Source organism: Sus scrofa, chromosome 7 (genome assembly GCF_054392235.1).
Source record: "Sus scrofa isolate SSC_HxYL_T2T_F1_AM1 chromosome 7, Sscrofa_HxYL_maternal_Yorkshire_Landrace_v2.0, whole genome shotgun sequence".
NCBI classification, from domain to species: Eukaryota; Metazoa; Chordata; class Mammalia; order Artiodactyla; family Suidae; genus Sus; species Sus scrofa.
In genome coordinates, this window is record NC_139389.1 from 13,562,344 (window position 1) to 13,575,147 (window position 12,804).

Sequence of the window (12,804 nt, forward strand, 5' to 3'; positions counted from 1 at the left end):
ACAGCATATGGAGGTTCCCAGGCTAGGGGTCCAATTGGAGTTGCAGCTGCCGGCCTAGGTCACAGCCACGGCCACGCAGGATCCGGGCTGTGTCTTCGACCTACACCACAGCTCATGGCAATGCCGCATCCTTAACCTACTGGGCGAGGCCAGGGATCAAACCCGTGTCGTCATGGATACTATTCGAAGTTGTTTCCGCTGAGCCACGATGAGAACTCCCTAGACTATTTTCTGTAAGAGCCTTGAGCGTTCTCGGATGTTAACAGCCAAGGGGGAATCGATCCCCTTCTGTATACTAACCACTGCAGTAAAAGCACAGCCCGCTCTGTTGACATACGGCTCTGTTATGATCCACTGCTGGATATAATATATCATATCCACATCAAACAGGTGAGCAAAATCAGAACTGTCTGAGATCCATGTCAACATTTTCACAATAATTACATAAAAGAAGCATTTTGGCAAAAACGTGCAAAACAAAGTCATCATGTTGAAATGAAAGGGTTTTAGCCGGGACAACGTTCCTTAGAAACAAGAAGAAGGAAATCCTCATTGGCAGAGATTATCCATCTCTGTGGGGGCAGGTTCTACTCAGAATGAATGCTGGGCCACGTAATGACCTTCTTTCATTTTTCTGTGGCTACTGAAGGGTTAATCTTCAAACAAGAAGTGGCCTCATCATAAAAATAAACTTTTTTTTCCAAGCACTTTAAAAATATAATTGTATTATCTTCATATCTAAGTACACTTCAAGCCTGGGAACTTCCATACGCCCCAGGTGTGGCCCTAAAAAAAAAAAAAAAAAAGTATACCTCAAAATATACTGCTTTTAAAAAGTGCTGTAAAAATACCGTTAAGATTATTTTTTGTGTCATCTTTAAAATAAACTTTATGTTTTTCGTTTGGTAACCATCATTCTTATTGGATAACTCTAACATTAAATGCAAGCCTAATACTGAAAAAACTCTTCTTGAGTTAATTCCCTGTATTAATGAATAAAGTACAAACAGCTCTAATTTATCATTATTTTTTTAGACTAAAGAGATACTTCTATTAACCAAAAACTAGCTTGAACTTCCATGATGTATAACAATTGTGAAATTAGCATATTCTGGATGGCCTCAAGCCATTGTATCAATATAACTTTAAAGTACTATATTAACAACAACAAAAAAGGTACTGGCCATGACTCTGAGCATGGCAACAAAGAAAAATGAAAGCTTTAAAACAGTTACAGTTTAAATCTGTGTGGCTGGTACTATGCTCTTTAAAAGAGCACTTGGCACTTGGGGAAGGCTGATACTTGAGAGCTCAGATTTTGACCAAAAATCAGCTTGTTTTTGTCTTTTTTTTAGGGCTGCACTCATGGCATATGGAGGTTCCCAGGCTAGGGTTCTAATTGGGCTGTAGTCGCTGGCCTACACCACAGCCACTGCAATGCAAGATCCGCGCTGCATCTGCAACCTACATCACAACTCATGGCAATGCCAGATCTTAACCCACTGGGCGAGGCCGTGTCCTCATGGATACTAGTTGCTTTCCTTAACCTGGACGGGAAACACTGGGCCACAAGGGGAACTCCAACAAAAATCAGTTTTAACTTAAGAGGTATAGCTGTTTAATTTTTGTTTTTTGATTTTCTTTCTTTTCTTTTCTTTTCTTTTTTTCTTTTGTCTTTTTTAGAGCGGTACCCATGGCATATGGAAGTTCCCAAGCTAGGAGCTGAATCAGAGTTGTAGCTGCTGGCCTACGCCACAGCCACAGTAACGTGGGATCCAAGCTGCGTCTGTGACCTAGACCACAGCTCACAGCAACGCCCTACTCTTAACTCACGGAGCTACGCTAGGGATTGAACCCATGTCCTCATGGCTACTAGCTGGGTTTGTTACCACTGAGCTCCAATGGGAACTCCCTCTTACAGCTGTTTTTAAAAGTGTACATAATCATTCCTTACAATGTTCAAGTGAGAATAGTCAGTCAGTGGATGGTTCGTGTTATTGGTTTAGGACACACAGTTTCAAAGTTTTATCTGAGATCAGAAATTTATTAAGCCACAAAATGTTATGGCAGAGCGGGACCTCAGAAGAGAATTATTGAGTCTAGCTCATCATTTTGGAGAAGAGAAAAGGGGAACTTTAAATTACTCAGCTAAGTCAAACAAGACTCTAGAACACAGGTCTCCTCACTTCAAGTTACGCTGCTTCTGCCAGGCCCTGCAGCTGCCCCCAGAGCTGATGCTCAAATGAGGGACAACCCAGGCCCTACTCCACACACAAGGAAAAGTCTGGTGGAGGAGCCTGCCCGGAATCAGCAAGCTCCAGCCTGGCAGCTCCGCTTACAGGCTCCCTGGGCTTGGAATCGAGGCAATCTCGGCTGGAATGAGGAAGACAGCGTCTGACAGAGCTGTGCCTTTCTTAAGGCCCAATAAGTCCAAGCCAAGGTTCCTCTTAGCTTTCAGTCAGGTCTTTGTGCTGCCATGAAGCCAAAAGCAAACGGAATCATTTCAAGGGGAATCATTCTCAAGATGGGCTAGGCTTACGCCCTAACGCTACAGAGAAACGTTTTCTCCCCTTTGTGACAGGGAGCTGTTCCCCCTCAGGTGTGGCAGTGAGGGAGCCAGAAGTCAATAGTCGCATTCTTCCCAGCCCCCAGTTCTATCTGATAGTAAACTGGAGACTCAAGGAAGCACACGCGTTCTTTCAGGCCCCTGGGGACAAGTTCCTGATCTTAAGGTTTATCCTCACAGAGAACTGAAGAGGTGTGACTGGTAACTAAGATGCCTTCTTAGAGGGGGTCCATCTTTTCTTAACAAGAACAGAAAAACGGGAACAGAATATTTAACAAAATGAGATGTGGTGAACAAAAATGATCATGAAAATAAGTTTTAATTAAAAAAAACAGGAAAGCTTTCAGGGAGCTGGTTAATTATGCCAGTGTACGAGGGCAATTTCATATTAATAAAAGTGGATCATGGCATTCCCGTTGTGGTGCAGCAGAAACGAATCCAACTAGTAACCACGAGGTTGCGGGTTGGATCCCAGGCCTCACTCAGCGGGTTAAGGATCCGGCGTTGCCGTGAGCTCTGGTGTAGGTCAAAGACATGGCTTGGATCTGGCATTGCCGTGGCTCTGGCGTGGGCCAGCGGCTACAGCTCCAATTTGACCCCTAGCCTGGAAAACTCCATTTGCCATGGGTGCAGCCCTAAAAATCAAAAAACCAAAAAAAAAGTGGATCAGGCCAGGCAGCAATGCCATATATCCAACATAATTTGGGCCAAAGATAGAAAATATTGCCTGAAATAAGTGGCACTATAGCATTAATGTGTGTTTATAAGTAAAATTATTATTAATCAGCACTAAGCCAATACAGTATCCTAAACCTAGTAAAAAAAAGGCCTCGATGGACCTCTGAATGAGGGATGGGGAGATATATGGTTAAGACAAGCAGTTCAGGTATATCCCCAAACAGGTCTCCAGCATAGATCCCTCAATGCCTTAATTTTCCATTAATCCATCTTTGTGAGAGACGATTTCAAGTCTGGGGGTCTCACCTGGTAACTGTCCAGCCCTCTCTGGAGCTTGGTGGACCTGGCAGTCACACAGCCGATGGAGATGGACAGGATGGCTTCGACCATAAGGGGCAGTGTCCCGGAATGCTGGACAGGTTTCACTGTGACTTGCACTCTCCGGGAATGACCCTGCAGAGGCGGGGTGCGATGCGGAAGTGGGTGCCGGGATCAGGAATGGGGTGGCATGGGGGGCGGAGGATACAGGAAGGGAAAAGAATTAGGGAAGACAGAGACAAATTACTAGAAAACCCCCAGAACCTGTGTGTAAGTGTGGGACGGAGAGAAAACAGGAAGCAAGCAACGGCACAGGCGGTACCTGTCTGAGTTGAAAGACGCCTCCTGTGTTGACATCTTTCGCCTGGTGCAGCTCCACGGCCGCGTACTCCCCCAGCTCGTTCAGCTCTAATATGGAGATCCACATCTCGATTCTGCGAGTAACTTCGTTCCACCTGCGAAAACACATTCCGACAAGCGACATCACTGCCCAGTGACCTTATTAGCGATGGGAAGAAGCCTTCATTCACTGAGCACTGACTACGTGCATGGCACTGTGCTATGCATGTCACATAGACTACTGTCTCACTTAACTCTCTAAGCAACCCTGTGGTATAGGTTATTTTATTTTATTTTTTCCCACAGCATATGCAAGTTCCCAGGCTAGGGGTGGAATCAGAGCTGCAGCTGCCGGCCTACACCACAGCCACAGCCACGCCAGATCTGAGCTGCGTCTGCGACCTACCCTACAGCTCAGAGCAGCACCGGATCCACTGAGCGAGGGCCGGGGATGAACCCAGGTCCCCGTGGAAACTAGTCGGGTTCATTACCACTGAGCCACAATGGGAACTCCGGTTCTTTATTGAGCTATTATAACTTATATTCAGTGAGTTGTCCAGATCACCAGGGAAGAGCTGGATGAGTTGTGACAAGTGCATACACCTGTGCAGCTTGCCCACCAGCAATCGCCACAGTAGGTTTGCTCAGTCCCCTCCCCACTCAATCCCCACACCAGCAGCAGCAGTCTCAGATTAGTTCTAGAACTTCATCTCAGTGGAATCACATGGTGTCCTACCCTTCTGGTCTGGCTCCTTTGATTCAGAACAATGTTTGTGAGATTCATTCAAATGGATAAGAGTGGGACAGAGTGCTTTTACTTTTTATTGTTGAGTAATATCTTATTAAATGACTAATAACAGCAGTCTGCTTATGGACTTACGTTTTCATTTTTCTTGGGTAAACACCTGGGAACGGGACTGCTAGGTCATGGAAGAGGCAAATGATCAACTTTATAAGAAGAGGCCCTCCTGTTTTCTTCTATAAGCTTCATACTTTTTTAAAAAGTATAGTTGATTTACAATGTTGTGCCAATTTCCGCCGTACAGCAAAGTGACCCAGTCACATCTGCATACATATATACAGTCCCTTTCTTTTTCTTTTTTGCTTTTTAGGGGATATGGACGTTCCCAGGCTAGGGTTCGAATTGGACCTGTTAGCTGCTGGCCTACACCACAGCCACAGCAACACTGGATCCTTAACCCACTGAGCAAGGCTAGCGACTGAACCCGAATCCTCATGGATACTAGTCGGATTCGTTTCCGTTGCACCACCACGGGAACGCCTACATTCCCTTTCTTATATCATCTCCCATCATCATCTATCCCAATACAGTTTTATCTTTTACATTTAAAGTCATGCCCCATCTCGAATTAGGTTTTGTGTATCATGTGAAGTAAAGATCAAGACTGTTTTTCGCCACGTAGATACACAGATGTTTCGGTCTCTTTGTTGAAAAGACTTGCCTCTCCCCACTGAGCGTTTCCAGTGCCCGGTAGTTCCTTTCAGCATTCCCACTTCCCAAAGGAGGAAACGGGCTCAGAGACTCCTGATTCTCAACCATGTCCAAGGGTTGGCCTTGACCCTGCATCTAAGGCTCCCAGCCAAGCACAAACCTGTCATGCAGCGTTCTTGTCTTAGCGTGAAGGGAGTCAACTTCCCAGATGGAGCTGCCATTCCCGGTACAGCGGTGGCCCCACACCTCGATTGCCAGGGCTCCCTCTGATATGAACTCCAGGAATTCCTCTGTTACGTTCACCACATAGTCCTGGGGTGGGCAGGGAAAGGAAAGAACGGCACAAATCATGCAGAAAAGAAATCTGTGTAATCTCTTTCTTTTACTTTTCAAATGTACACAGGGTTCACTTTGGAATAAATTAGCCTGATCCCAACCTTAAAATCATCACTGCTGTTTCATGGAAGACTGCAAAAAGAACAGAATCTTAGACTGGAGGGGATATTCTGAGGTTAATTTAATCCAATTCCTTTCTTTAATAAATGAGGATACTGAAGAAAACAACGTGCCCCGCCCCCGCCTCTTTTTGGGGGGTGGTGGTTGTGCCTGAGGCAAGAGGAATTTCCCAGGCTGGGGACTGAACCTGCACCATAGCCGTAACCAGAGCCTCCCCAGTGACAACTCCGATCCTTAACCCACTGAGACGAGAACTCCCACCTCCCATTGCTCGTCAGACGTAGAGCTGAATCTACCTTTCCCGCCTCATCTCTGCAGCCCACTCTGCCTTCCAGCTCAAAAGACTCATCACCACATCAAGAAAAAAGGAGCTTCTGGTTGTTCCTCGCTATGGCTTAGGAGACTAAAAGCACAATTAAATTTTATATGATTATCTCCATGAATCTGTGCTCCCACTCTCAAATCTCCCACACTTCAGTTTTTGCTGTGACAGCAAACGGGCGTGAGGGGACGGATGCTGAGTGGACGGAGAAGTGTGGCCAGTCAGCCAGAGGCAAGGAACATGCCCACTTTCCATCCTTAGCATCTCGGTGGACTCTCAGGTGAAGACAGCTCTGTGACTCTTAATTTCTGGGAAGGGCTGTGCTATACTGATTTCACCTTGTACCACCTACCTTCCTACCTACTGTCTTTTGAGAGCGCCAGAATTTTATTTCATATATGGCCGTAACTGTGGCATATGGAAGGTCCCAGGCCAGGGGTCACATCAGAGCTGCCTATACCACAGCCATAGCAACACAGGATCCAAGCTGCGTCTGTGACCTACACCACAGCTCATGGCGACACTGGATCCTTAACCCACCGAACAAGGCCAGGGATCGAACCCGTGTCCTCATGGATAGTCAGATTCATTACTGCTGAGCCACGATGGGAACTCCAAGAGCCAAAATTTTAGAAGGAAAATAATCTTAATGACCAATTAGCATAATCAATAAATTTTAGAGATAAAAAAAGAAAACACCAAGAAACCCAAGGTGAGTTCGAAGTATGAGGCCAGCAATTGTTAGGAGAACCCACTTAAAATCCAGGTTTCATTCTTCTAAATGAATAGCTTTTTGGATCCAAAGATGGAGAATATTTAAAAGAGTATTCAGAGAATAATAAAAACAACAACAATAAAGATTAATAAATAATTGAGAAATAGGAGTTCCTTGGCAGCTCAGTGGGTTAAGGATCTGGTGGTGTTACAGTTGCAGGGCAGGTTCCATTCCTGGCCTGGGAACTTTTGCATGCCATGGGCACAGCCAAAAAAAAAGTGTGTATCACTGCCCACTTATGTGCATGGACGTATGTTTGCCACACACGTACAGCAAATTGTCACTGGTTGTCATGCCTCTGAGGATTAAGATTTCAGGTAGAGGTCTTTCAGATTTTAAATACTTTTCAAACTATTTGAATTGGCAGCAAAGTAAATTTTGAGGTTAAAAAGCCCAATAAACGGGCATTCCTGACGTGGCTCAGGCAAAATGAATCTGACTAGTATCCATGAGTTCACAGGTTCAGTCTCTGGCCTGGCTCGGTGAGTTAAGGATCTGGCATTGCCCTGAGCTGTGGTGTAGGTCGCAGACGTGGCTGGGATCCTGTGTTGCTGTGGCTGTGGTCTAGGCTGGCGGCTATAGCTCCGATTTGCCCCCTAGCCTGGGAACCTCCGTGTGCCGTGGGTGCGGCCCTAAAAAGACAACAAAAACAAACAAACGAAAAAACCCTTCAATAAACATATTAAACCATTCATATGGGGAAAACCTCTAGGTTACAAGCAGAGTTTTGACCTGAGCCCAGGCCGCCTGCCTCCCAAGCAGCTCATTTTGTAAGAGCCTTTGTACCTTACAGTGAGAGAAGGTCACGGTGTACTGGGCATCCTTGGACTGCGGGGAAGGCACCTCTGGGTCCACGACCGGGGCAGCCACGGTGGATTCACACTGGTCCCAGAAGGTGTACTGACAGAAGACGAAGTTTGAGAGGCTTAAGGGCAGCCCGGTTGCCTCTTTAATTTTCACCTGAAGAGGTTTAAAAAAAAATGCAGATATAATTCTCACAAAGAGAACAAACGGCATTCTTTTCATATCCGACTACCTCACATTTAAGAGTAAGTGGTGAAAAAAATCTATCAGTCATCCATTGGACATTGACGAATATTTCCTTAAGAGTCACTTATCTTTAACGAAATCTATATTATGATTCCGTAACTACGGCGTATGAGCAGGGCAACAAATGCACAATCCCTCTCACACTTCTCTCAGGACCGAGTTTCTGATACAGGTGCAACCTTTACTAGAAGAGCATGATTTCACTAAACAATATACACTCCTTGCATGCCGCACGCAAGGCCTTTGGAAATTTCACACAACCATCATCATAATCTGTGTTGTGGAGTTCCTGTTGTGGCTCAGTGGTAACGAACCTGACTAGTATCCATGAGGACTCGGGTTCGATCCCTGGCCTTGCTCAGTGGTTAAAGATCTGGCGTTGCTGCAAGCTGTGGCTTAAGTCACAAACACGGCTGTGGCTGTGGCATAGGCTGGCAGCCTCACCTCCAATTCAACCCCGAGCCTGGGTGGGAACTTCCATAGGGCTCAAATGTGGCCCCCCCCTCCAAAAAAAAAAAAAAGAAAAAAGAGTGTCTTGTACTTCTGGAAAAAGTACTACCCATTATTATGTTTATTGTCCGAAAGTTTAACTTTTCCTACAGTCTATGAAAAAGAGCACAGGAAATCCTGAGGTTTTCTAGCAAATGGTTCTGTGCTAAAAAGTCATCTACGAGAGCCTCCCTCTCACCCGGCACGTCAGTTTTTTGACTCGGTGGATAACCTCCCCGCTGCTGTCCACGACCTCAAGACTCCCACTCTCGCTGGAGTTCTCCGAGGAGTCGTCTTCCACCACGCGCTCAGGGACAGCACCGGTCACTCGCATCACCTCCACGTGAAGACGCCCTGCAACCTGGGCCAAGGAACCAGAGCACCGAGGGGTTAAAAGGCATCCCTCCCATGAACAAACCCGAGCTAAGATGGAAAGCACTGTACCTACAGCCCCACTGTGACTGCAGGATCAGCTCGAGCTCCGAGAAACACGTTACTTTCAGAGTCACTCCATTCCATCACCTGCCCCCTGCAACCGTCCTGCCTTACCTTGAGCCAAACTTGCCTTTCTAACCTGCCTCCTAGAGCCACCTCCATTCTCATCCTTCTCCTCCAGGACAGCCTATGAGCAGTGCAAAGGCAGCTGTGAGATGCTACCTGGAGCCATCATTTCCCTCATTCAGATGTTCACACACTTACTTGTTTGACTTAATGCCTGGCATCACAGGGACCCCATGATAAAGACAGGGGCTCTATTATAAAAAAAAATCTATAAATAATAAATTCTGGAAAGGGAGTAGAGAAAAAGGAACCTTCCTACACTGTTGGTGGGAATATAAATTGGTGCAGTCACTATGGAGAGCAGTGTGGTTGCTTAAAAAAATGAAAAATAATGTCACCAAATGATCTAGTGAGTCCACTCTGGGCATATATCTGGAGAAAACTCTAATTTGAAAAGATACATGTACTCCAATGTTCATTGCCGCACTGTTTACAACACCCAAGACATGGAAGCAACCTAAATGTCCATCGCCAGAGGAACAGATAAAAAAAGATGTGGTACATACATACAAAGGAGCACTATTCACTCATAAAAAGAAGGGAATAATGCCTTTGGCAGCAACGTGGCTGGACCTAGAGATTATCATACCAAGGAAAGTCAGTTAGAGAAAAACAAATATGATACTGCTTACATATGGAATCTAAAAAAAAAAAAATGATACAAATGAACTTTCCGAAACAGAAACACAAAACAAACTTATGGTTATCAAAAGGGTAGGGGGAATAAGGAATTTGAGATTAAAATATACACACTACTGTATAGAAAATAGATAACCCACAAGGAATTACTGTACAGCACAGGGAACTCTACTCATAGCTTGTAATAATCTATGAGGGAAAAGACTGTGAAAAAAACCATATATATATATCATATATATATATATATGATAAATAACTGAATCACTTTACTGTACATCTGAAACCAACACAACATTGTTCAGTCAACTATGCTTCAACAAAATAAAAATAAATACACTAAAAGTCACCATTAGAATGGGGAGAAAACAAAACTCAGACTCTGCTTCCTGGGCACTCACAGGCAAGTGAGGAAAGACAGAGAAATAAAAACTCAGGAATAGTGTAGACCAGCGACTTTTCACAAAGATACAAGCAGGTTGTTATGGGATAAGTTTATGCACTTGACAAATATTTACCAAATACTGACCGTGTGCCAGGAACCAGGACTGTGTGCTGCATTTACAATAGTGAACCAAACAGTCACGGCCACTGGGCTTATGGAGCTTCTAGTCTCTTGGGAGAAGAGAATGCGAATGAAACTCACACTGGGGCTGGGAGCAGGGTGAGGGGGTGAGACAAACAGAATGCCACAAAGGTATAAGAAAGCAGTTCCTTTAAGACACATTTTTCTAAATGTTTGCAGCATATCCTGGTGGCTCTCAGTATTGGTGCTAGGTCAGCAGTGTCTCTCTTACAGTTGGTGGCACAGAACTGAATTTAAGGATAGGAATGACCCTGAAATTTGCATTCTCAGAGTGCTGTAACCAGCCAAGTTCTCTTTCAAAACATAGTTGAAGGCTGCAATGACAAGCTGTGGTGAGGACACAGGCTGTGGCAGTGCTGCTGGCATCTTAAATAGTGAGGCTCATCTTCAAAGGTAGCTCAGATCCAACTTCCACAGAGCAATGGGCCCTGGCCCCCAGGAGCGGAGAGAAATTAGCTGATGGTGTTTGACAAGTGAGACAAATGAGGCGAAAGGAGCAAGAGGAGGGGAAGAAAATAAATACAAGAAAATCAGAAGAGAGTGGTTCTCGAGCTTTTTCCCCCATGTTTTTTGAGAACCTAATATATTTTTAGTATAATTTCAGGGGGATTAATGGAACACGCAAAGCCCACCATGGATCCTGGCGTAAGAAACCCTGACTAGGAACTCAGGCAATAGGTTTCTTTGCTAGAGGAGCTGTCCCCGTTTTTAACATGGGAGAAAGCAACTTAGACCACTAGGTTCCTGGAGCATACTGTTCCTAGGTGGGTTACCTGTAGGATGTGAGCTGTGTACTTACAAATCCCAACTGGGAACCTAGGGTCTATTTTCTGGGTTCACTTTGGGCAGACTGGCATCTTATTCTCAGCCTGCTCTAAGAATTACACAAAATGACCGAGCATTTCAACTTTGCATGCTACTGAGGGACAACCTAGGAAATAAGGATGTTACCAAATTTAAAATGAAACCCTCAGTTGACGAAATAGATACTATAAAAAGTTTGAACTTGTATATTTTCTGAAATGTTTTAGGTTGACATAAGGCCAATATATCCAAATAACTCAAATATGAAAGACTTTAAAACAATTTTTAATGAGGGTATAGTTGATTTACAATATTACGCCAATTTCTGCTGTAAAGTAACCCAGGCATACATATACACACTTTTTCTCATATTAGCTTCTATCATGTTCTGTTCCAAGAGACTGGATATAGTTCCCTGTGCTGTACAGTAGCAGAGAGACTTTTTAAAGAGGGGGTAACACTGTGATGGTTAAGCTTGTTTTCCTTGAATATTCTATATATATATTTTTTCCTTTTCTTCTTTTGCTTTTTGTGGCCTCACCTGCAGCATATGGAGGTTCTCAGGCTAGGGGTCAAATCAGAGCTGCAGCTGATGGCCTACACCACAGCCACAGCAACACAGGGTCATTAACCCACTGAGCGAGGCCAGGGATCAAGCCTGCATCCTCAGGATATAACTAGCAGGGTTCGTAACCACCAAGCCTTGTGGGAGCTCCTTGAATATTTTATATTTCAAAATAACTCTCCCAAGTTGTATCTTATAAAGACTACTTAGGGGCTAGGAAGGAACTAGAGTGTATTACAGAGGTAAGAGATTAAAAGTGAAATGAATATGGGGCACAGAACTGACTCTGGTTTCCAAAAGTTTTCTAAGTTGATTAAAACAAAGAAAATATTTGTGAACCAGAAATGAACAAAAGAACACGTTCTAATAATCTTTTAAAACAATGACTTAATAATGACTTAGTTTCTATTGATATTAGTAGAGAAAAAAGAATGTGCTACTGATACTCACCCTAGTTTTTTGATCTGCCTCAAGAAAGTAACTTTGAAAACAAAGGTATGGTTCCCAAAAGGGAAGTATGGGGCAGGGGTGGAGGGATGGACTAGGCTTTGGGGCATGGCAAAGGCACACTGCTGTGTATGGAATGGATGATCAAAAGGGACCTGCTGTAGAGGTCCCTGTTCTGTGATAACCTATACGGGAATGGATACGTATATACGTAGAATCACTTTGCTGTGCAGCAGAAATCAACACCGTACTGTAAATCAACTATACTACAATAAAATAAAATAAAAACCAACCAAACAAAAAACCAATGTCACTTAAACAGAATTGAAAAACAAAACCCAAACTTGAACCATGGTGGCCATGTTCTCCGAGACTGGCTTGTCTTTACCTCCCCCTGCTGGCTGATGATAGGGACTGCATACTGAAGTTTCACATCACAGAAGAGACACTCCAGGAACACATTCGCCACGCCAATGAGGTTGTGATTCTCTTGGGCTTCATAGAAAGGGTCGCCTCGTTTCCCATAGAGTCGTTTTGCCTGAGCGGTAGGAGAGGTGGGGGGAAGGGGAGTAGGAAACAAACGTCAACTTAAAGATATTTAAAACCAGCATCTTAAAAGGTTTTAGAAAGAAAGCATTTATCCGAAGAAAAAGATGTCAACCTAGACTCACGCCACACAAATAAAACAAAACCAGCACCTGGGAGGGGCTTGTTAGCTGGGGAGCTCTTCTGTGCTTACTGCCTGCCCTCCCTCCCCAC

At 44.5% G+C, this 12,804-nt stretch overlaps 1 protein-coding gene across 28 annotated transcripts in view; it reads right to left on the reverse strand.

Annotated features, from left to right (window-relative positions):
- KIF13A (kinesin family member 13A) overlaps positions 1–12,804 on the reverse strand; it is a 216,575-nt gene that overhangs the window by 29,602 nt on the left and 174,169 nt on the right. For all 28 annotated transcript variants that reach the window (XM_084967433.1, XM_084967426.1, XM_084967431.1 and 25 more), the window contains 6 exons: positions 12,434–12,583; positions 8,646–8,807; positions 7,694–7,867; positions 5,515–5,666; positions 3,885–4,017; positions 3,551–3,697 (listed from right to left, as the gene is read on the reverse strand). In XM_084967433.1, the coding sequence (XP_084823559.1) occupies positions 3,551–3,697; positions 3,885–4,017; positions 5,515–5,666; positions 7,694–7,867; positions 8,646–8,807; positions 12,434–12,583 (918 nt within the window). The remainder of the gene's footprint in view (positions 1–3,550; positions 3,698–3,884; positions 4,018–5,514; positions 5,667–7,693; positions 7,868–8,645; positions 8,808–12,433; positions 12,584–12,804) is intronic.